The 25,888-nt window shown below is 38.9% G+C and overlaps 1 protein-coding gene across 6 annotated transcripts in view; it reads right to left on the bottom strand.

Annotated features, from left to right (window-relative positions):
* Nucleotides 1-1,858: 1,858 nt before the first annotated feature.
* The window catches only part of ATP13A4 (ATPase 13A4), a 122,375-nt gene continuing 98,345 nt past the window's right edge, over nt 1,859-25,888 (bottom strand). For 2 of the 6 annotated variants that reach the window (XM_073231895.1, XM_073231898.1), the window contains 10 exons: nt 25,704-25,783; nt 24,165-24,207; nt 23,638-23,747; nt 22,181-22,277; nt 20,428-20,500; nt 12,956-13,127; nt 11,939-12,132; nt 10,739-10,827; nt 7,402-7,482; nt 1,859-2,516 (listed from right to left, as the gene is read on the bottom strand). In XM_073231895.1, the coding sequence (XP_073087996.1) occupies nt 2,304-2,516; nt 7,402-7,482; nt 10,739-10,827; nt 11,939-12,132; nt 12,956-13,127; nt 20,428-20,500; nt 22,181-22,277; nt 23,638-23,747; nt 24,165-24,207; nt 25,704-25,783 (1,152 nt within the window). In that variant the 3' untranslated portion in view covers nt 1,859-2,303. Of the gene's footprint in view, nt 2,517-5,230; nt 5,805-7,401; nt 7,483-10,738; nt 10,828-11,938; nt 12,133-12,955; nt 13,128-20,427; nt 20,501-22,180; nt 22,278-23,637; nt 23,748-24,164; nt 24,208-25,703; nt 25,784-25,888 lie in introns of those variants that run through there. The other 4 variants (XM_073231896.1, XM_073231900.1, XM_073231899.1 and 1 more) reach the window with 4 other exon arrangements.

Here is a 25,888-nt window from a genome sequence, read left to right as displayed (position 1 = left end):
CTGTTCCCTGCCAGCCGTGTGCGAATGGCTACGGGGGGAGTCATTTAGGACCAATGCAAGAGCCGCTCAGTCTCAGAAAGACAGATGCTTGTGGGTTTTGGTTTTGTTGTGTTGTTTTGAACACCCATCTAGCCTGAGCCTGGCAGGGTGCTTGGCATTCACCTGAACAGAAGGCTCTTATATTAGCAAAGGGTTTCCTCTTTCTACCTGGTAAATAAGAAGCTCATTCCTTGTTGGACTATGGGATCACTCTGCCCTGCCCAAGGTCTGTAATTACCAGGTATTTGGAAGCAACAAAAAGTTCCCTCAAAAGATCCATGTCTGAGCCCTGGGTCTGCTCTACTCATCCTGAACCTCAGTTTTCTCCTCTGTAAGGTGGGGATGACAAACCCTCCTGGTCTGAGTTCCAGGAGAATTGTGCAATTCAAATGGGCCACCGGAGGTGACAGCACTCGGAAGTAGCCTTTTCTGAGTATGAACTGTGCACACTGCTCTTGTCCATCACGAGGTTATAAACCATCTTGTTTGTCCCTATAACCCTCCACTTCTGAAAAATGAGAGAAGTTACTAGTTGTAGAAAAAGACATTCAGAGCTGCCATATCACTGCTGATACTGACTTTGTAAAAGGAAATAATTCTTTCTGTGCCAAGGAAGACAGTGACTCTGCAGCCTACTTCACACCTAATTTGAAAACCAGACGCAACAAGGCACCTTCATGGGAAGCACCACATTCGCAGAATGTCTGCAGTCACTGAGCTACCAACCGTGCTCAGGGGTTCAGCTACGGAAAAAATGCTTTCAAATGCTACCAGTAAGTTGAAAAGCCAGTCTGAGTCTCACCCTTTGCCCAGAATATTCACTTAGGGTTTGATGTTTGTAATGAAATGTTTACTTTTACTCATAAATTTAATTTATAGGTATTTTCCTAGAATTCAGTGTTGTCTGTTGAGTTAACCAAATCCTGAGTGTTTTCTATGCTGAATCCAATATAACTGAATTGTAATAGCAATAAAATAAGGGAAAACTTTGTTTTATGAAAACTAAAGCCTCAAACTTAAGAAGTGTTTAGGTTGCATGACGACTCACATTAATGAAAACGCAATGTTGGAGCACAAGACTGACTCTTCTCAAAAAATAAGAAGAGTGAAGTTCCTGGAGCTGGATATGTGAGGTGAAGGGGTCCTAAAACACAGGAGATACTCACAAGGTCAGGAGACGCAGAGTTGAGTGGGTGGTACTGGTGCTCTTTGATGTGTGCTACTTCACTTCCTTTCCCAGGAATACAAGCCAGGTCTACTACATAATTTGTAGGGCCCAGTGCGAAGTGAAAATGTGGGGATCCTTATTCAAAAATTAAGAATTTCAAAATGGTAACAGCAGAGCATTAATCCGAGTGTGGGGCCCTTCTAAGCATGAGGCACTGTGTGATCACCCAGGCCATGTGCGCACAAAGCTAGCCAGCCCCAAAGCCGGAGACTGTACTTCCCAGATTTTTTGTCAAATTCGTCTTCATTACTGATGTGTGAGTGCCACTTTTGGGGTGCAGCAGTGAGGAGTCCTTGTGAGCTCCCCAGTCTCCTCCTTCCACAATCTGGTGAACACCATGTCCCTTGGTCAAGCCGGGAGAGCCATCAGCTTGAAAGAGTCACCTCTCTGAGGAGAGCCAGTCCAGAGAGTCACCTGGGCCAAGAAAGAAGCTGTTGCATAAGCCACTGAGTCGTGGGGATTGTGTGTTATGACCCTCCTATAGCATTGACTTAGCTTATCCTTACTAATATGCAGGAGAAGGCCAAAAGTAGAAGGAAATGTCTCAAATCTGAAAAGTACTACAAAGGAAAGGAAACCAGACAGTGAAAATTGGTGTGATGGTCCCCATGCATTTTTTTTTCATCAATAAAATATGAATTCAGCAATGATCTTTAACGTGTTGCAATTCTATGACTATACATAGTGCTACTTTACCTCAACTCACTTAAAAAATATATTATCTAAGAAGAAAGATGACCTATTTTTCTCTTGAAGCCTGTCAATCTCTTGGCCTATTGCCACTGTTGGCCAATTCTTGAGTCATGAATGCACCTAATACTTTCAGAAGCCAAGAGGAAAGCACTCTTCTGGGGCAGTGTTCTGCTTTGTAGAAAGTATTTTATCAACAGACTTTAATTTGTCACCATGATTGGATAGGTTTTTGATTTCAAAACTTCCAGCTGATATTATAAGAGTCTCACTGCTTAAAAATCACCCAAACTGATCCTCTTTGCCGTTGTTTCTGTGTTTTATCCACTCGGATATCACATTGCCTTCAGAGATGCTCCTCATTGCTCTCAAACACCGGGTTGCTGTAAGACTCTCCCGTGCCACACTCGGGCATGTCAGAGTAGGAGGTCTGGCTTAGTGGAGGCCAACTGGGCTCATTTGCCAAGGCCCTCTGCCATATCCGATACTGGCTTTTTGATTGATAGCCAAAACGCCTTTTGATTATCATCCACAGGGCTCGGTTTTCAATAATGGCCTCCTGCAAAATAAAAGAGTCACTCTTTACAATCAGAGGCCTAGTATTTCCAGACTATAGCCCTCCGGAGGCCCTAATCAGGCACCTGGCTGCTTAGATCCAGCTTGACAAAGAACCAGAGCCCTGCATAAACAGGTCCAAAGCGGTTTAATGGGGTAGGTCTCAGCTTCTCAAACTCTTCTACTTGAAGAACTCTTCTGGGAGAAGGGAGAGGCATAGTTTCAAGAATCTGGAAACATAGCTTAAAGTAGTTGGCCTCAAGGATGAAATTTCTTCTGAATGTCATATGTAAATTAAATTTAAAATCATTCAAATTCTGCCATCCACTCCATGCTACATCCATATTTGATTTAATATAAAATGACATGCAAAATTACTTACCACCAAATGCAACTGACCTTATAGAAAGGTGTGCCATGTGCATGACATGGCTTTGGTGTATAACTGCATAGTCATGAATACAGGTAAATAAAATAGGAATATGGGCCACTGTCATGGAGCTAAGCAGATCTGGAATTGAGTTCCAGCTCCAACACCTCCTATGTTCAAATTAACTGCCCTATCCAAGCCTCAGTGATTAGAAATAACAGTTCCTTCCGCTTACATTTATCATGAGGATTATATAACACCAATCACAATGCAGGGCATGGCAGCATAGGTGCCTCCCTTGATCATATTCCAGAACTATTCATTTAACAAAAGGCTGTGCTCTGTGGTCCTATTCACATATGCCTCTAATTTTCACCTACAAGTATTTCACTGCAATGCACTTTCTAAGATTACAAAAAAGACATCTCTTTGGAAACATTCTGGACTGCCATTTTATTTCATGAGTTAGATTGAGCCTAGATACAGTCCAAGTTCTGACTTATGATACAGAGTGCATGAGATATTATCATGTTAATATTTCATTTTTATCATATTCAGTTAAAGATTGACCATCTTAAAAGTTATCATGAAAGAAATGAAGAGGAAAAATATGAGGAAGCAAGCTGTCCCACAGAATCAGAACCAGCTTTGGTACCTATTCATGGTGTCTTTGCTAAACTGAAAGAGCTCATTCTGTAGATTCTACCAGGAACTTGGCCACAGATGGTAGTTTTTAAAGCCCACCCATTTTTGACATTTGAGTCCCATTGCCCATGGACATAATAGAGAATAGATAGTCTGAATCTTCCCCTAAACACTAACCATCTGCTAGCAGGCTGTTAAAGACCCACACAGCCATCCAATCAGCATCTTACAAACCTCAGGGCTTGCCTAACCAGACCTGAAATTCTACTTTCCCAAAACAAGGTTTTTGTCCTGTTTACTTAACAAGAGAACAGTAGTTCTCCTTAGAGCTGGGATAAGGCAGGATCACAGGTATCCAATTAATGGTTTTAAAATCTAGCCTACTTCCAGGAAATCTGAGCAGGTTTTAAATAAAACAAATGAAACAAAACAACAATTTAGAAAGACTTTAGTGCTCTATGCATGCCTGGAAGTATTTACAGTTCTAGAAGTATGATGAGCTTATTGCTTTGCTGTTCTGGGAAGGGAAACAAGCACTGAGAGGGGATCTGTTCTGTCACTGTACATTGTAAATGAAATGCAGAACTAGAAACAAAAGGGATGCCTTGATGAGATACCATTTCTTCAAAAAACCTTCACCTCATGAGCTCATCTGACTGGCTACTCAAATAATCATACATGTAGACATACATACATAAATATACAAACACATTAGTAATAAAAAAGAGAGGATTAAAGTTATACACATTAATTTCTATGCCCTTCAGCTGGAGGTTAGATCATGAGAAACGGTAAAGGATAAGGTCTCATTCAAACCTGTTTGTTTTCTAGGCTGCAACAGGATTAGGGTAGGGTTGGATTTCTCAGCAGGCCAGACAGTATTTGTGACTGTGCAAAAGGAAGCTAGCCAGCCCCCACACCTGTGACCCGAGGACCTCTCTGGACCATCTCTGCCATGGGTGGGCCAGGTAGTATGGAGCAAGCACAGCCCATCCCAGGGATCTTTAGCATATTCTATCAGATATACCAAGAGCCACCTGAGGAAAACATCTTGCTGTTTGCCTGATAGTCTGGAGTCTTGACCTACTCCGAGAGGCTCACTTTATGAGGCAGGAAATCTTAGTGTCCATAATTCTCAATTACAACTGCCTTCACCAAAGACTCAAATGGCTTCGGTTTGTTCCTGGTTCCTACTGACAGCAACAACTGGAGGCTGCAGTAGAGGGGCTAGTGGCTGTGAGCTGGAACCCACAGTGTTCTCAGGGTACAGCTGCTGGGAACCCACACTAACACCCACATGTGTCTCTATTTCTCCTGCAGCCTGAGAAACAAAAGAGAAACTATCTTTCATAAGTATCAAATTATCCTCGCCATCTTCTGGGGGTGAGCAGGGTCACTTCTTACATGTAATAATTGAATAAACCTTCACCCAGCCCCTGTGAGAACAAAGCAGGGGTTTGGGTACTGTAGCTACTGAGATGAGTTCTTGCGAACAGTTTACTGACAGGTATGAGAAAAAAATATATGCAAGTAATTACAGAACTTGTCCTTTTGCTCACTGAGGATTGTGAGCCATACCCTTTTGTCATCCTTTTCACCCTCATATCATGCCCTAGGACATGACACCTGGTCAACAAATGCTGGTGGGAAGAGTGCATGAATCAACAAATACCCGAATGATTGATAGATACAAAGTAAGAAATGGTAAGTACCACAAGATAATCTTCTAATAATAGCTTATATTTATTAAACACATTATTATGTGCTTTTCACTGTTCACATTTCATGCTCACAGTAACCCAAGTAAGATGCCATTATTTTTATCACTACTTTACAGGTGAGGAAATGGGGACAGAGAAGAGGAGTAGCAAGTGCTGTCCAAACTCAGGCAGAAAGAAAGGGCGGAGACAGGATTCAAACCCAGGTAGACTTAGCCTGGATTATACTCATAACTGCAAAAATACTGACAGTGCAATGGTCTCCTGCTAGGGGATTATGGCCGACTCTGTGGCTTGATTGCCCTACAGAACAGTGTAAGCCAACCTGTCTACATTTCTGGCATAGATCCTCTTTCCCAGAATCCTTTTCTGCTCAGTCTGACAATGAGACATAGTTCTAACCAAGAACAAGAGTGAGTCTCCATGTGGGCTGGAGGAAATATTTTGGTTTCCCGATAAAACGTTCATACTTGTGGGAAAAAAAAGCCTGCTGGTGCCTCTTCTTCCCTTTTCATCCTGCGCTGAAAACAGACATGTTGCCTGGCGATGTGAAGGTTATCTGGGCACCATAAAAAGCAAGCACAAAGATGAAAGGTCAGCCTTGAAGGTGGTGAGACAGGAAAGTGAAAGAATGAGGATCCCAATGACACTGCTGACTGGCTAACCCAGTCCTGAAGCCATTTCCCTCCAATCTTCTTGTTAAGTGAGTCAATAAATATGCTTATTGTGTAAGCCACTGTTGGCTGAGCTTTGAGGCAAACTGTTAGCGAAGTTGGTTGCTTGCCTAATTGATCCAGGCTGCAGGAAAGATTCATGATAGTACACAGCTGTGCCAGAGGATGGACTAGCATTTCAGTATGCAGAAATGGGCAAACGCGTGCTAGACAGAGGAGCTATGATCATGGAGAGGAATGAGATATGTATACATAAGGTTACCCCTTAAAGGGCAAGGTCCATCTTTTTGTAATTAGGTACAAGGACACCAATAGTAATGCCTTTTTATTAATCTGGTGGCTTTGGAAACCATATTGTTTAGCACAGTACTTACTGTGATTTCCGAGCCAGGAGAACCTGGCAGCCTGTTAGAAACAAAACCTTGTGCCCGTTCCAGACCTACTGAATCAGAAGTGCTGGGGGCAGGGCCGGACAGTCTGTTTTTATACGCCCTCCAGGTGACTGTGAGGCCCCAACGGGCCTGCCATGTGTGAGTCTCTGGTTTAGCATATAGAGAGGAGTTCTACTACCCTAAGTCTATGTCCTGTTCTGCCACCAGCTCCTACATGGCCTTTTCCCTGCAGCTTACCTCTCTGTTGGAATGGATCCTTTGGAGGGCATGCCCTAAGCAATAGCAGGCTTTGAAGAATGATCACGTCTAAGAACACTAACGAAGGAGAGAGTGAGCCATGCAGTAAAAGAATGGGGAGTATGAGCTCATATTACAGACAAGATGGAAGAAATTGGAGCTGAGAATAAAAGCCACGAAAAGCTCACTATGAATCTCATTTCCCATCTGTAAAGTGACACAAGTTAAGCAAAAAGAACCAGACACAAAAGGCCACAAACTATGTGATCCTCTTTATATGAAATGTTCAAAAGAGGCCAATTGCAAGACAGAAAGTAGATTAGTGGGTGCTAGGGGCGGGGGAGGAAGAAGGTGGAATGGGGAGTGACTGCTAATAGGCACAGGGTTTCTTCCTGGTTGATGATAAAGCTCTGGAATTAGATAGTGGTAGCGGTTGCACAATTTAGTGACTATATTAAAAGCCACTGAATTGTATACTTTAAAAAGTGTACAATTGTATATTTTATAAAATTTTATAGATTCTATAAAATTTTATAAAATGAATTTTATAGTATGTGAATCATGCCTCAGTTTCAAAAAAATGAATTGAATTGGGTCTCTATTTGTGAATTTTAGAAATGGATGCCACTTTAGAGATCAAGATTCCATTCTTCCCAGCTCCACATTACAGATGGGAGAATTAGTGCCTTGTTTGGCACTCATCAGAAGAGAGCACCATTGCTCAGGTTGCCAGGGAAGGGAGCCCCTTGCACCGCTGAGCCTTGTCCCCTGTTGAGCTGCCCCTTTTTCAGACTCCACCCATACCCCCACAGAGACATACCTCCACAGAGACCAGCAGCTTCAGGGCACTTACCTCCACAACAAAGGACACAATAAAATTGGTGCCAAGCATAATGACAATGTAGACCCTCCACTGAACAGGAGTGCAGAGCAGCTGGCAGGAGACAAAAAAGCACAGTTAGTCTGATGACAAATATACAATGGAAAAATTTATATATGTTGACAGTACATTTTCATAAGTTATAAATCATGTAGTAAAAGACACATGCATATATGTGTATTTGTTTTATATACATATTTGTATATACATATATACATACACACACATTTTACATATATAAGTATTTCTATGCATGTATGCACAGAAAACAGTGTGGAAGTAAATACCCAATGATTCCAATGATCTGGGGACTGTGATTGTTGTTTTCTTTCTTTTATCTTCCTTTCTTGTTCTTTTTTCTCTGTAATTTCTAAATTTCCCCAAATAAATTTGACCACTTTTTTATTGGGAATACAGAAATGTGGCCCTACTCCCAGGAGGCTCTGAGGGCGCCCATGTTAAACCACCACATGGGCATCGCTGCCCTCTTCTGTCTGGTACCACATCTCTCCCCAGCGAAGACCTGCCTTTGAGCCCTGGGTCAAGGCTTCCCTGTCAGGACTTCAGGCAGAGCTGCACAGGCCGTGCCGTCCCCAGGGCACACATCAACCAAGCCGGCAGGGCTAAAATCCAGCTGCCACCACTTGTCTCTTTCCCCACTTGCTCTGTGTCTTCCCTAAACCCTGCCCAGACACATGACATAGATGATTCATATGTATGTTAGACAGATAACTGAATGATTGAAACAAACCCAGGGGCACTCTGATGTACCTGGTGTTCCTCATACACTGCCTTATACCCAAGTGGGAGTAAAAACTGGCACAACTCTATGGAGGACAATGCTATTAATTCAAAGTTCACATTCATTTCTAAGAATTTATTCTAGAGATTTACTAGTACATGGCTGAAATGGTGTATATATAAGGCTATTTTATTGCCGCTTTGTTTGTAACATTAAAAAACTGGAAACAAACCTGAGTGTCTAATGTCTTTAAATAGGGATTACATATAAATTATGGTACAATGAAATGCTATACTAACATAAAAAGAATGAGGAAGCTGTATATACTGATATAGAACAATTACCAAAATAGACTGTCACATGAAAGAACAAGATGCAGGACTGTGCATGTGGGTGTAGCAGCCATGGTAATGCCCATCAGTCTGCAGCTGGGAGATTGAATGGCACATGCCCAGGTGTGGTACTCAGATGCGACCATAATGGTCACCCTGACGCCACACTTCCAGGGCTGCTCATAGCCAGGAACTGAGGGCAGAAGGGCTTCTAATCCCATTCTTTCCTGTGAGACACGAGAACCTCTGGTGGGCAATTTAGGCTTGGCTCCTTCAGAAATGCACTGTAGCCTGAAACAGCTCATCAGGCCTCCTTCCTTCCCTCTCTTTCTCATGGGGATCAGACCCACATCCTAGTGGTATGCCTTCCCCCCTCCTCTGGCTTCCTAAGCTTTTCCCTCCAGGCAATTCCTCCAATAATTTTCTTACCTTAATCTCATCTCACCTGACATATCCAACTCAGAAGACCAGAACAAATGTAGTAGTTTGCTACTATTTGTGTAAAAATGTGGCAGAATATGAAAATATATACAAACACACATGTACACCACACACACACACACACATACACATATATATATGTGCACATATGTATAAAATTTCTCTGAAAGTATGTAAAACAAACTGGTATCATCAGCTGCCTCCAGAGAGGGGAACTAGTAGCTGGGAAACAAGGATGGGAAGATTTTCATTACAGAATTTTTCTAACTCTCAGATTTTAAATCATGCAAGTATGTTCCCTATTTTTTGAAAATTATGCTTATTTTTTTTAAATGAGTAACAGCAAGGATGCAAAACAGCATGATTCTGTTTAAAATAAAATAAGCTTCATAAATCAGTCAATGCACATTTGTAATATGAATTTTCAAAGATGGAAGGATATAGGGAATCATGTTAAATTTTTACTTGACTATATGTTAACCTTTTGTAAAATATACCCATAATTTTATGTCATAATAAGAAAAATAATTATTTTTAAGATGAACAATAATTCTCTGCAGACTGCTTTGCAAGTCATGCTGGCAATGATTCCACACTGGTTCCCTCCAAACCAAGTATGCTCCCCAATTTATTATAAAAAGGACCATCTGCTTTGCAAGAGTCTTTATGTGCCTTACAGGTGAAGACTGTACAAAACTCAACAGGTCTTAACCTTAACTTCTATAGGATGAAGAAGTTTTAATTCACTTAGAAGACTAGTGGGCAAGATTATTTTTCTCCACGAGTACTTAATCTAATTTTTGAAGACACTTAACAACAGTGGCAATTACACTGTTAGCCATAGTAATACAGTTATAAAATGAAAACCAAACATAGACATTAGTTTAGATGTCAAATGTCATGATGGGTTCATGAAGGAGCTGCTGGCTTGCAATGCACTGTGCATGCCAAGTGCTTGTCTACATTTAATGGCCTGAAATACAATAATCAATGAGTCATTCATTGCCATTATGTGTCACTGGCTTTGCAAGGCACTGGTAATAGAAAAAATGAGTAGGAATCTTCGGCCTTGTGAAACTTATCTTTAAGGTGCAGAGGCAGGCAGGCAGGTTCACACAGCACTAAGTTAAAAAAAAGCTCAGCCCCTTTCAACGTCTCTTCCATATTCTATTTATTGGTGTAAAGGACATTTAGTAACTATTAACTTCTAATTAAAAGTAGGATAGGTTAGAAGAATCAAAATGTATATTTTCCTTTGCTTGAGTATGTAAACTTCATGTCTCTTACAGAATTTCAAACCAGTCTTGAAATTACAAAATCTAAGAGAGTTTATAAGGTAGGTTATGGCTCTTGAAAGTAAGTTTTGCAGACATTAATTATGAATGTGAAGAAAAACATACTTTTAAAGAAATTTTAAAAAAATATAAATACAGATTTGAAAATTAATGGAACAGGTGTTATAGACAAAACTGTTTTTAACAGCTTCAAAACAGATGCATTTAGAGGAAATTTCTCTCACATTTGAAAGAGAATATATATAAATAGATTTTCCGGTCTTACAGGGATCTTCTAAGATAAAAATGTTCAATGCTTTTGAAATACTTGAAATCAGGACAAGACAGATTTTATTTCCTGACCAGCTTAAGTAAAAAAATATGAATAAATTAATTCATTTATCATCCCACAAGAATAATCAGTGTCAAGAAACCATATGCATTGTAATTGTGACTTGCTTTTTGAAGTTAGGGTGTTATATAACTGTGAAACATCATTACATCCCAGAGATAAGACTTACATCCAAACGTCTATATAATTCTGGAATATCAGCAAATAGAACGAATAGACACACACCCAGCTGTATAATCAGCAGAACAACAAATATATCTGAGGAAATAAGAACACAAGCTATCATTCTGAGAAATCAGAATATACAGTGTCATATCTATTGATAGACATAGTCTAGATTAACACTGATTAAATTTATTTGATTTCTATATCCAAACACAGCCTAATAGATGGAAAGTACTTGTTTCTATGCAATAGATATCACCTAAACAATTTCTATGCATGTCCTTGAGGCAACTGGAAATTTTCACATGCATAAGTTTCAATTAATAAAAATGGAAAATATAGAGAGGGTAACATTGATTAAATACATTTTCAATAAATGCCTTGAAGACATCCATGTATCTGAGTCTCTTTAATGTAAATCATCTGCTTCAGATACTTCCCTGGAAAAAAGGAGAGCTTTTTACAGAGTAAATAAACTCTGTAAAAAAATAAAATAAATGTTTACAGTACAACATTTGTAGAGGTCAGTATTCAGTTGCTTCCTCATCCCAAGAGGAAGGGCAAAATAATTTTCTCTGAACAAATTTTTATGAGGATATTGATTTTTCAACTTGTGCTTCTAAGTTTTCCCAGTTAGAATGGGACTGATGGTATACAAATGAATGCCCTAAAGGCTAAGCAGGTCATCCGTTCCTCCTAAAACACACCCCTATCTGCAGCTCAGGATGTAAGGTTTAGCCAAGAGCCTCTACACTCATCAAGAGTCAGGTCTCTCCAGGCTGGACTCACTCCAAGCTTGCCAACCACACAATCCCACCCAGATCATTGTCTTCATGACAGCAGACATGTTCCAACAGGGGGCTGGTACCCTTCTCTCCATCTGCAATGTGAATTCTGACAAGTACTGACAGAGAAATAAAAGAATCTTCCCAATTTGGAGTGATCCCATGAAAAGACATGTAGAGACAATCTTCTGGTGAGAGAAAGAGGTGGTGAAAGAAGCCCCAATATTTAATACAGATTTGAGGGGAAAAGCAAAGGATCATGAGAATGAGGCTGCACAATGTGCTTTATGGAGCCCTGGAGTGGGACTCAGGAGACCTTAGATAAGCATCAAAGCTGCAGGTGCTCCTTGAGTGACCTGAGCATGTCCGTCCTCCTCTCTGATGACCTCTCACCTCTGATCTGGCACAATTCTACTCACAGTTTGTATAGATGGGCTGCCTAAATGGTTTTCCTTTAGAGAAGGTAAGAGCCACAATAATACAGTTGATTGTTCCCAAGAACCATATAGTTGTGTTCTCGAAACTTGTGAAGGAACCATTACTTCCATTTTTTTCTGGAGCAGTAGAAGAAATGGTTAACTGTGAGCTGCTTTCATTTTTCACTGTGCAGACACTAAAAAGGAAAACAAAAAAGCTAATGAAGTAAGGTGACAGCCGTTTATGGGGCATTTGTATCTACAGGACATCATACTCTCAATGCTTCTATGATTGCCTACAGTTTGGGAAAGAATATAAGGAGAAAGAAACCAGCACAGGTCGATCTATGTTTTGGATAGATGGATAGATGATAGATAGATAGATAGATAGATAGATAGATAGGTAGATAGATAGATAGATAGATAGATAGATAGATAGATAGATAGATAGATAGATAGATAGATAGATGATGGATAGATAGATAGATAGATAGATAGATAGATAGATAGATAGATAGATTCAACAAGTTATTTATTCAGTAAATTGGGCTCCAATCATGTATATTAAGGCTATATGGCAGAGAATCAGATGAATAAGCCACAATTCTTCCCTCTAATGGCTTAAGATGGATAATCATAAGACCATATAAGTAGGGTAGTCTTATACTTTATCATCCATCAGGAACAGATTTGAATGTGAAAGGAAAACATTTTCATAATTTCATTGGAATTTGAGGCTTGAACTGGAAGTGCCCAGGCAAACTGTAATGCATGGTCACCCTGGATATAAAAGATGGTCATAGATCATTATAATACAAGAAAGGCAAAGGTAAGTACCAAGGCATGAGACCCTCAAACTGTGCTACAGAGAAGAGAAGATCACTGGGAAGCTGCCCAAGGGACTTAAGGGAGCCAAAGCCTTTGGAAAAATGAAGACCCATTTGCCTCCCATCATATGGGTCAGACAATGTGTGATAGAAATTAGAATGTGAGAAGCTAGAATTGAGGCTGTCGTGGTACCTGTGCATGTCCATGGGATACCAAGGCTGCCTCTGAACCAGAATAAAGCCCACAATGTGCATGGCCAGGCTGAGAAGAATGTTGAAAATCACAGAGAGCAGTAGAGGTGGGGAGATCAGCCGTCCTGCAGGTCTGAAAGGCACCAGCTTGGGGTAGGCACCATTCAAGTTCACTACAAAATAAATTCAAGTTTTATACTTATGAGAACAGGAATATATATTCTACATTAGAAGAATGGTACAACTTCTTAAGACTACACATATGAGGAAACTGACAAATTGAAGTATATCACAAACTGAGGGAAGAAAACAATGAATGTCAAACTCAAGTCTTGTGAGGAATTTCTAAGACAGAAGACATGGAACAATCACATGATGCCTTTTATTGTCAATTGAGTAGGCAAAGACTATTAAATTATAGGTAAGGGAGTGATGAAATGTACACTCTCAAACACAGCTTGTGAAAATGTAAATTTACAAAAACTTTCTACAGGGCAATTTGGCAACAAATATGAAGAGATCAAGAAATATTCACAGCATTTGACATAATTATTCCATTTCTGGAAATGTAAGCTAAATATCACAGATGTAGAAAAATATACACCATGGAATCATTTACAGTAAATCATTGTACATCTATATAATGGAATAACATGCAGTCATTAAGAAGCAATGCATTGAAATATTTAAAGACAAAAATGAGAAGTAACATCAGCAAAATGGCAGAGTAGGCAGCTCCAACATCCTATCCTTCCACAGAAAGAGCAAAAAACAAGCAGAACTCTCAGACTAACTTTGCTACAACTGAAAAACAGACAAAGGTCTATAGCATCCAAACAAATGCTGATTCAAGAAAAAGGCAACTTTAAAATGGTAGGAAAGCTTTGTGACATCTTTACTTGCCCTTGCCCACCCTCCTCATCCTTGTGGCAATCCTGGAGATCAAAGCCCATCATGCCTACTTATGGACACTTGTTCCTGGTCACAGAGGCAGAAGAGAAGATTTTATCCACAAATTATTGTGTACGTCTGTTCTAACATGACAGAGGGCTACCTGAAGAACTGGTGGAAAGCAATCATCTTTGTTTCACCTAATGCAAAGCATCTTTGTTTCACCTAATGTTCACTCAGGGTGGAACAGCAGCACACACTGTTTGAAAACATACAAAAACTAACAAACTACCCACAATAACCAGAAGTAGGAGAGAGGTTACAGCTGAGACATAAAATAATGACCCAAAGCCTGAAAGAAAACTAAAGTTTCTCTGGGAAATTATGGCAGTCATAAGCATCTCTGTATGTTGCGGCATATAGACAGCCATGTACATGCCCAGGGCAAGCTGCATGCTCAGAAAAGACCAGAAAAGACCCTATGTTTTCAGCTCTAGATGCTCTCTAGATTTAGTACAAGCCTGGCTAAATGTTGAAGCACCCCAACTCAGAACCAGTCTACAAAGATTGGGGGAGGTATTTCTTTGTTCCTGTTTTTAAACTCTTATAATTAGGGATCTGTCAAAAACACTAGATGAACAACAGTTAAAAGGAACAGAGATTTCAGTGACTACACATGACAACTGGTAGAATCTTTGTAAAAACAGTTTAGGAAAGTCACTAAACAGACTATGACAAACCTCAAAAACACAGCAAAACAAAAAACATCAAACTTTGGGGAATGGGAAGAACATGATTTCCAGAGTTAAGACATTACAATATACAACAGACAAAATAAATTGACAGAAATTATCTGTGAGAAAGCCCAGACATTGAACTTACTGGACAAATACTTAAAAATAAATGTTTTTAATATCCTCAAAGAACTAAAGGAAATCAGGAAAATAACCCATACACAAAACAAGAATCTCAATAAAGAGATAGAAATTATGAAAATGAGCCAAAAGAAATTCTTTTTAAAGAATTCTTTTTGTAAGTTCTTTCTCTTTATTGACATTCTCATTTTGACCAGTAAAGGTAATTATTTAGGCAAATAAAAAAGACCATATCATTGTATTTTTGGTTTTTAAGTCCACTTTTCATTCCTACATGATTTAAAGACAAATTCATAAAAAGTAATTACATATCTTTGTTGTTGGGCACACAATGGATAAAGATGTAATTTGGGTAACAACAACCTAAAAGGGCTGTAAAGTAGCAGAGATTTTGCATGCTGTTGAAGCTAAGGCATCAATTCAGGATAGACTGTCATAAAATTAGGTTGTTACATGTAATCCTCATGATTATATATTACATAATGAAAAACCGACAGCTCAAGGATGAAAAACCTACATACTCAAGGATGAAAGATTGAAAGTTGTCCCTATAAGACGAGGAACAAGACAAAGATGCCCATTTTCAACACTGCTATTCAATATTGTACTAGAAGTTCTATCCATAGCAATTAAAGAAAAGGGAGGGAGAGGGGGAGGGAGGGAAGGAGGGAAGGAAGGAAGGAATCCACAAGAAAACTACTAGAATTAATAAATTTAGCCATGTTGCTTGGTACAAGATCAACATATAAAAATCAGTTGTGTTTCTATACATTGGCCATGAACCATTTAAATAGGAAATTTAGAAGACAGTTCCATTTTCAACATTATCCAAAAGAATAAATACCTAGGAATAAATTAACCAAAGAGGAGAAAGACTTGTACACTGAAAATTATAAAACTTTCTGAAAGCAATTTAAGAAGACATAAATAAATGGAAATACACCCAAAGTTCATGGATTGCCAGACTTAATATTGTTAAGTTATCAATAGTAGGAAAATAGTAAGAAAAGATCTACAGATTCAATGCAATCTCTAAATGGCTTTTTCTTTTTTGCAGAGTAGTAAAACCGATCCTCAAATTTATGTGAAATTATAAGGAGCCCTGAATAGTCAAAATAATCTTGAAAAATAACAACAACATCGGAGGACTCACACTTCCTGGTTTCAAACTTACAACAAAAATAGTCATCAAAACAATGTAGAATTGGTATAAGGACAACATGTGTAAAACAACAGAATTGAACTGAGAGTCAAGAAATAAACCCATATCTTTAGGCCCATTGATTTTTAATATGAGCATCAAGACTATTCAATGGGGAAAAACAGGCTTTTTAATAAATGGTCCTGGGACAACTGGATTTCCACATGTAAAAAATGATGCTGGACACTAACCTCTTGCTATATATAGAAATTAACAAAAATAATGGATCAGTTACCTAAATATGAGTTAAAACCATACAATTCTTAGAAGAAAGCACAGGGTAAATATTCATGACTTTGGATTTGACAGTAGATTTTTAGATATGATACCAAAAGCATGAGCAACAAAGAAAGAATAGATAAATTGGAATGACCACAATTAAAAACCTTTGTACAACGTAGTGTGGGGGATCACAGGGAAAACAGTGTAGCACAGAGAAGGCAAATAGTGACTCTGTGGCATCTTACTACACTGATGGACAGTGACTGCATTGGGGTATGGGTGGGGACTTGATAATATGGGTAAATGTAGTAACCACATTGTTTTTTCATGTGAAACCTTCATTGAGTGTATATCAACAATACCTTAATAAAAATTTAAAAAACAAAACAAAATGAACAACAACAACAAAAACCTTTGTACATCAAAGGACATTATCAAGAAAGTGAAAAGAACATATCAAACAGGAGAGAATACCTGCAATCATGTATCTGGGAAGGTTTTAATACCTACAGGAAATGAAAAATTCTAGAAGTCAACACCAAAAGACAAAAATCCAGGTATGAATTGGACAAGGGATTGGAATAAACATTTCTCCAAAGAAAAAACATACAAATGGCCAAAAACCACATGAAAATATACTCAACATCATTTAGTCACTAGGGAATTGAATTCAAAGACACAATAAGATGATATTCTATACCCATCAGGATCTCTAAATATCTTTTAAGTTACATAACAAGTATTAATGAGGCTTGGAGATACTGGAACCCTCATACTTCGCTGGTGAGAATTCAAAATGATGTAATCACTATGGAAAATTGTTCAGTGGTTTCTTAAAAAGTTAAACACATGATTACCATATGACCCAGAAATTCCATTCCTACACCCCAAAAGAATTGAAAACAGGGACTCAGATACTTTATACAAATGTTCACTGTAGCATTTTTCACAATAGTTGAAAGGTAAAAGCAACCCAAGTCCATCAATAGATAAATGGATAAACAGATTTGGTATATACGTATAATAGAATATTGTTCAGCCATAAGAAAAGCAATGAGGTTCTGATACATATGACTACACAACCTTGAAACTATATGCTAATTGAAATAAACCAGACAAAAGGGAAAAATGAGTATTGTATGGTTCAATTTATATGAAATATCATAAATAGGCAAATTCATAGAAACAAAAAGGAGATTATAGAGGTTATCAGAGGCTGGGAGGAGAGGCAATGCAGAATCATTATTTAATGGGTACATAGTTTCTGCTTGGGGTGATGAAAAGGCTTTGGAAATAGTGGTGATCATTGCACAATGCTGTCAATGTAATTTATGCCCCTGAATTGTACACTGAAAGGGGATAAAAATGGTAAATTTCACGCTATGTATATTTTACCATAATAAAAAAGCACTAAAATATTTAATGGCACTAAAAAGAACTTATAAAGTTAAATAGAAAAAATAACAAACAAGATTGTAGAGAACATAATTCCATCTCTTAATTTATATAAATATGTGAAAAATCTGGAAGGAAATACATCAAAATGCTTTAATTGGTTAGCTTTGGGTAATAGATAAGATGGATTTTTTCCTTTGTTATATCTTGCAGTGTTTCCTATCTTCTTTTCACAATAAATATATATATTAATAATCATAAAAACAGAAAAGAATCACACTAAGAAAAGAATCTATCAAAAAATAAAGAAAAACCTGAAGGTTCTTGTTACTGGGAAGGAACAATCACAGAAAAAATGAGAATTATCTTCAAATATCTGAAGGACTGTTAAGGGGAGAAAAATCAGACTATTGTGTGACCGCAAATGATAGAACAGAATGGGTGAAAGCTACACAGAGATAGATTTGGCTTGATGTGAAGGAGAATAGCTTAACACTGAGGACTGTGCATTTAACGAATATGTAAGGAGCTCCTCTGATCCATCAGGCACTGTTAGCAGTGTTGAAAACACAGCAGTGATCTGGACAGAAAAGGTGCTGTTCTCACAAAGCACACTCTGAGGGAAGCAGGCAAATGTGAACAAAAACAGGTAAATATCATAAATTTCAATTGTGAAAAGTACTGAAAAAAATAAAGAGAGAAATGTGTGATAGAGAATAATTGGCTTGGTCACTATTTAAAGTGACCTTTCTGAGGTGGTGACATTTGAGCTAAGATCTGAACAGTTAGAAAAAGTCAAAGCCGTATGAGGACCTAAGGGGAGAGTATTTTAGGCAAAGAAAACAGTAAAAATAAAAGGACTGATGTGTGACCACAAGATTGACAATGCTCAAGAGACAGAAGGACCAGGGTGATGGAATAACTAAGCAAGTGTCAACATGGTTAGAGGTGAAGTTGGAGACGTGGACAGGAGCCAAATCATGTAGGACTTCGGATTTAGAGGAAATGGGAACCCACTGGAGCATTTAAAGCCAGAGGATGACAATAAAATTTACATTTAAAGAAGAGCACTCTTACTACTGTGTGAAAGGTAAACAGGGTTGAGAGGAAGGCAGCAAGAGTGGAAGAAAGAAGATCGATTGTGGATACAAGAGAGGTGACATTGCTTTGTGACAGTGGCTGCAGGAGAGAGAGAGGGAAGGGATGCAGGATATGTTTTGGAGGCAGAGCCAGTAGATTTCATATGTATTAGATTTGAAGAGTAAAAAGAAGGAAGAAATTAAGGAAATTCTAGGTCTTTGAACAATTAGATAGATAGCCTTGCTATTTTAACAGGATGTAAACTCCTATGAGGAAAGGAATTATGGGGTTTTTTTTCATTGATGTATTCCAAGTGCCTGTTACAGTAAGAAGCATAAACTGGACACTCAGTATATATTTAATGATTTCATTATCTGGTAGAAGATACAGAAATATATTTATATGCTGATGGGAATGATCCAGTAGACCAGAGAAAAGTTGATGATGATGTAAAGATTATTACAGAAACAAAGTCCTTGAGAAGTAGGAGAGGTTGGATTAGAAGTACAAGTGGAAAGCAATATGGAGGTTCCTCAAAAAACTCAAAACAGAAATACCATTTGACCCGGGAATTCCACTCCTAGGAATTTACCCAAAGAATATAATTTCTCAGATTCAAAAAGACATATGCACCCCTATGTTTATTGCATCACTATTTACAAAAGCTAAGATATGGAAGCAGCCTAAGTGTCCATCAGTAGATGAATGGATAAAGAAGATGTGGTACATATACACAATGGAATACTATTCAGCCATAAGAAAGAAACAAATCCTACCATTGGAGCTGGAGGATATTATGCTTAGTGAAATAAGCCAGGCGAAGAAAGACAAGTGCCAAATGATTTCACTCATTTGTGGAGTATAACAATGAAGCAAAACTGAAGGAACAAAACAGCAGCAGACTCAGAGACTCCAAGAAGGAACTAGTGATTACCAAAGAGGAGAGGTGTGGGAGGGTGGGTGGGGAGGGAGGGAAAAGGGGATTGAGTGGTATTATGATTAGTATACATGGTGTGGGGGGAAGACAGTGCAGTACAGAGAAGACAAATAGTGAATCTGTGGCATCTTACTACACTGATGGACAGTGACTGCAATAGGGTATGTGGGGGACTCGATAATATGGGTGAATGTAGTAACCACATTGTTTTTTCATGTGAAACCTTCATAAGAGTGTATATCAATAATACCTCAATAATAGAAAAAATGTACAAGTGGAGCTGTTGGCATTTATATGTGACAGAAAAGCAGAGAATATGGTAAAGAAGGTTAGTGCATGGACTGGGGAAAAATTCTATAGCAGGGAAATTAGGGACAAAACTCATATTAGTTAGGAGTTTGCTGGGGGAGCATAACAGCTTTAATCTGCATTCTAAATCCTGAGAGGCTAGGATTTGGGAATGGAAACGTAAAAGCCATTTAGCTTCTATAAATTGGGTACACTTCAACTATAATTATACCTAAAAGCAAACTGAAGTCACTGTTTCTGATTTTCATTTTAGATGGTTTTTTAGATGTTCATTTTAAATGTCTTTTAGGTTCTATTTTCGTTTTAGATGTTTAGTGACCATTTATGGAAGCTCTCTATTTTGTGGAAAACAGCAAAATAGCCAGCTTTTCCTTTGCTAACACTTTGTTTCAACACTCAAAGGTGGGAACTCTATTTCCTCTTTCCCTGTCTGTACACAACTCAGGGAATAAGTTACATGACTGTGGCTGCAGGGCTCTCCCTCCTAGCAGACCAACCCTCCTGGGGCAGAGAGAAGCAGGCAGAGGGGAGAATCTCTGGAAGAAAGTTTTAAAATGTCTTACTTGTTACACCAATCAGAGTGGTAATGGCCAGATCCTGGAACAGAAACTGGTAATTTGAAAGGCTGTTTGTCTCCTGAAAATAAAACGGAAAGTAGCTCAAAAAGCTTCTGGATGAAGTTTGGCATCAAGTGCATTCATTTTCTCTTTGCAACATAGGATTTTCAAGTAAATTACCAAGGGGATGGTATATGCATGGGTCTGTGGGTGTGAATAACAAAGACAAGGCCGTGAAATTCTCTCTAACCAGGAAAGTCACCAGTGTGGGCTTCTGGGCTGGGCCCTGTGTGCATCATCTCACCATGGTGGAGGGGGACACCTTACTCAGCTATACCCAACTCTGCTCTTTTCTGTTTGTTGGCAGAAAAGCTGGGGTTTGGTTGGACCCAATAAAATAGTGCATTTCCAGTAGTAACCGTGACAAATATGTGGTAACCTTACTGAAATTTTACCAATGGAAGAATAATTATTGAATCCATTATTTGAATTCTGGGGTACCTTCAGGAAGACCTGATAAAGCTGTTTGAGGAAAACACATTCAGGTCCTACTGATTGCAAGTAACTTGCTTCCTTGGCCCCACCCCGTAGTGGAAAGGAATTAATGATGACTCATAAAGTTCTACTTTTGAGCATGAGTTATTGCGATTTCAAATAGGGCCAAATTTCTGGAAATAGCCTCTCCTTTTCCACCCCACTCACTGGCGAGTGGGAAAAGACAGGTAATTTGAAAATAAGAGAACTAAAACCTGCAGCCCAGAGGGAGAGGGCAAGACACAGAGATGAATCTAGATATCTTCTGCACAAATGGAACTCCCTTTCTCAGTGTTAGTTAATAGAGGAAGCCCACATGTTGAGTTTACACACAATAGACACATCTTTCTTCCTTTTATATCTTGCTGAATAGTAAAAACCAATACAAGACCTCTGAATTTTTGTGATATGCCAATTTTCAAATCCTTATATTCAGGCTATCAGTGATACGGTGGCTTGTACTAGCTCTTGAGAGTCAGTTATTAAATCTTCAGGAATTTTTTGAACTGGTTGTTAAATACAACTGATAGAAAAACCTGAATATAAAAATTTACCATCAACTAAATTATATGAAAAACAAATATAATAAATACTCAAAATTCAGCACTTCCTAGCATTTTTCTATATTTTACTATGACCTATGCTCTTGAAGTTATTTACAACCCTTGTATCTATATGGAGCAAGTACTATATAGTGGTATGCTACTATACATCTCTTCCCAAGTCCTCGTTCAGTAATATCAGCTAGAGAGTTTGAAACCAGCCACAGTGGGAGTATTTACATCACCAAAATTCACAAACATTAATAATCAGGCCTTATTTTTTCAGGGAAAGCCAGTTATAAAACATTTACCAGCACCCCAATCAGAGAATCGTCTCTTTAAGGAAAGTTGTATTAGGGTATAGCCATGTTGGAACCGGGAAGAGTGACATCTGCCCAAGCAGGGGAATGCAATGGTGAGAGAGAGGGCAGCAGGTTCAGTTCCAATCCACAGGAACCACTAGATAAAAAGCTTGTCAGAGTCAGAGAACTGGCACTAACAACTTGGCCTTCATTCATTTATCTATTTCTGATTTACTTTCAAAAACTTTAAACATAGCTTTTGAGGGGCTGTTGGTACTCAAAATGTGCTATTTATTTTCTTCCTTTATGAGGCATGGGAATTGAGAGTGCACAACTGTGTTTTAGTTCTCACTAACCAAGAGGCTAGGTCCCAAGTCATACCCAGTAGAGCAGCAGAACACCAACATACTGAATCATGCTGTACAGAGCCATGTACTTAAACATGCAAAATGAGGTAACGAGCGCAGCACGTCCTTCCCTGTGTGTGAAAAGAAATGAAAAGTAATGCAATAAAATATAAAGAAATGAGGTCAGTTATTCTGTGCTGTTCAGATGAGCTCAGAAGAATAAAATCAAAGGCCTGATTGTTCCATTGTTTGACAGACTGGACAAGCCTTGAGCCAGTTGGAGCTGGCTGTCAGTATGCCAAGTGACTAGATTTTCAGGAAAGACCACTTTCAGACCAAGGCCCGCAGGCCTTCCTCCAGCTGTGGAGCTATAGGTTCTCCGGTCCTTTCTGCGGGCACTGCTTCAGCTCAGAGGACCTGAGACTGGCCCCAGATCTCATACCAACTCACTAATGGGATTTGGAAGATCACTTTCCTTCTCTCAGTCATAGTCTTTTCATCTGTGAACTAAGGAATTTATATAAAATTGCAGGTTTGGAGGCTATTTTCATGCAAGTGCTTTAGGAGTTAGGCAAACATTTTATTCAAATGTCATTTGGCAGTCCCAAATTTTTCCAAAACTGATCTAAAATAATATGCACAAATTAGTCATATATGTCAAATTTAAATAGATTGGATACAATGAATATGTTCCTTTGTTATTGTTGACTGACTTTGAGTAAGTAGTGTCTATTTAAAGCATAAAATAGATTACTTATGAAATGCCACTTTGATCTCTTCCATTGGGAAAAAATGTAGAGTTTTAAAAACTTCTGGTCCTAATGGTTTCCTGGGATTCCAAAACTTGATCCTCCAACCAGGCTTTTTCCTGTATCAGGCTGTTTTGAAGTATAAAATAAATGACATCAAAGCACTTTATAAACTGTAAACACATTATAGCTACAATAACCAAAAGCAGCCACAATGCTAACCATCTCCATCATTTGAATGTGCAGAAGTACGTTTTGTGGGAGACAGGCCTGGGTACTCGGGTGGGAATAAAGCACTAGGTTCTTTAGTAGAAGCAGCGAAGACAAATAAATATTTTTAAAACTGGTAATGGGAAGGATAGTCCAAGGAAGCGTAAAGAAAGCAAGTGGCCAGGAGAAAGCTTCTACCAATCCCTCAAAATAGAGCAGCTAAGGAGATAGATTTAAAATAATAACAATAGAGTATAATTTCCACTTTCAAAGCAGTAATAAGCTCCAGATTCCAGTTGTCTAAAAATAACCTATTCAGTCATTTGATTAGGAATGCCACTGCTCTCCTAGGGTGATTTCCAGCTCCTGGTGAGTCCACTTGGGAGTAGAAGGTTTGACTACATTCTCCCACAATGCACCCTCCCTACACAGGGACACAAAGTTTCCCTAGTCTTTGCCTGGCAGAACAATGGGATATGCTCCTAAAAGTCAGGAGAGATTAAAATGATGCTGGTGGAAAGTGCCTACTTACTTGATCAGGTGAGGTACACACTCAATGTTTGGAGTTTTGGAAGTGAAAGGCGAGGCCACAGATGCTTCCTGCTCTGATAAAGAGATGCCCACATGAGCCATTTTCAAAGCCTGAAAGCAAAGAGTCAGCTTACTGTCTGTGTGCACTCACATGCATCTCTTCCAAGGACACATAAGAAAGGGGCAGTTAGGCTCCTCACAAGGTGGTGTGTGGGCCCAAGCACTAGTCAGGAGTTAACCAAATTTATTTTGTCTGACACATGAGAAAGAGATGGCATTGCCATGCCTGGCCAAAGGTATGGGGACTCCAGAACCAAATTCTACCCCATGGAGTCTATGCTGACCACTGAGTCACTGTGTGGCTTTGCTGCAAACTCTCCCAAAGCAACATCAGTTTCTCCATCTAGAAGAATGGAGATGGTGAATGGATCATAACGTACTGTCTCCAAGGGCTCTGGGTTAGCACAACAGAGTGTGCTGCCTGGCGGGTCCTGGTGATGATGGCCCCACACACTGGCAGCTACTTACCCCACAGTCATTGGCTCCGTCACCACACATACCTACAAAGTAACTAAAAGGGAAACATGTCAATCATAGACGATATCAAAGCAATCTTACCTGCTAGTTTCTCTAATTAAAGAGATAAAATGAACATCATTACTTAGGATTCAAACTGATTACATATTTTAAGGAAGTTTCCCTAAGAGTCTGGTTTGACTAAAAGTAAAGTGTGGCTCAGAAGTTTCCACAAGGGATTGAGAAATCCAGCACCCCATTCCTGACTCCAAGTGTTTCAGGGAGACCCTGAACCTCGCTGGTGAGGAAGCATCTCTGCCAGATGTAAAATAGGACGAAAAAGCACAGGGGAGAGGACAGAGGATTTGAAACCAGAAGATCTAGACCTTTGACCTGATCATTTTACTATTTTGACTATCATTTTTCTCTCCTACAAAGTGTTGAGTATTCAGTTAGGTGTTGTATGGAAAGTGCCTTAAAAATTCTAAAATGATAAACAAGAATTACTTAGAGCTATTAATAGTAAGACAAGAGGAAATCTATCATATCCACAGCCACTCAACTAAAACATGCAGTGCAAAGCCCAGGCGTTGAAGAAAGAAAATGCATCCCTGCTTCACGGTTGCTTTTTTGAGAATAGATGAATACTGCTGTCTTTAATTTTTGACCAAAATTGTGGATAGTCTGCCTTTCAAGATGGGAGCACTCTGGCAGCATTGACAGAACTTGCTGTACTCCTCTTCCATGCCGCTATATGAAGGCAATGAGTTCACTGGCTAGGTTTTCAACCCCTTTGAAAAGACAGGATGCTCTGATTTGAGAAGCTTGACTAGTGATTGAATCAAATGAGTAGAAGGATGGAGTAGGAGTGACTAGGAGAAGTCACATCTATGTAATCCAGAGCCAGAACTAAAGAAAGCCTCTGGACTCAGTGGACTCCATTAACAGGAAATAAGGGTCCCAAATGATAGGCACTTTATTTGAATGGCCTGTTCTGTCAGTAGAGACCCTTTGTGTTAGAAGAGAATTATTTTTCTGATTAAGGGCACAGAGGATGGTTTGGCCTAAGAATGTTTTCATATTTTTAAGGTTATATGAATCTCTTGCCATATGAATCTCCCTCTATCATAATTGTGATGATAATTTATAAAAATTAAGTTTAAATTATAAAAATTAAGTTAAAAATTAAGTATAAAAATTAAGTTGTACATTCATGAGTTGAGCTCAAACTACCTTTACAGATTTATTTCTCACCCTTTCATGCTCCTTATGTTCTTCTTCAGTTGTTCCAAACTTTGGACGCAAACTTGTGTGAGGAGCTTTTTAAAAATACAGATGTCTAAGTCCCGCATGAACAACTGAATCAGAATCTCTGGACAGTGGGGTCCTGGTATTGCTATTTTTTGCAGATCTCCTAAGATGACTGTCATTTGCAGCTGGATTAGGAACCACTGCCCTAGACAAACTGAGCGACTCCCTGTACCTCTCACACTCCCTCTGACTGTCATGCCTCCAGGTACTTCTCACCACCTGAACTGGCAAAGAACCTACTCCAGTTTCTGAAATTCTTCTACTAGACTGGATTTCTGGCCAGGAGACATTCTTGCAAAGATGGTCCCATTGATCAGTATCTGTAAGGAACCCAAAAGAGAAACTTTTTATCATGTCAGCTGGTCACACATGATCATACTCAGAATCCTGACTAGGTAATGATACCCACAAATGAGAAAAAAATT

This window comes from Manis javanica, chromosome 3 (genome assembly GCF_040802235.1).
Source record: "Manis javanica isolate MJ-LG chromosome 3, MJ_LKY, whole genome shotgun sequence".
NCBI lineage: Eukaryota > Metazoa > Chordata > Mammalia > Pholidota > Manidae > Manis > Manis javanica.
Note: the sequence above shows the minus strand (reverse complement) of the source record. Positions and strands in the feature narration are given on the sequence as shown.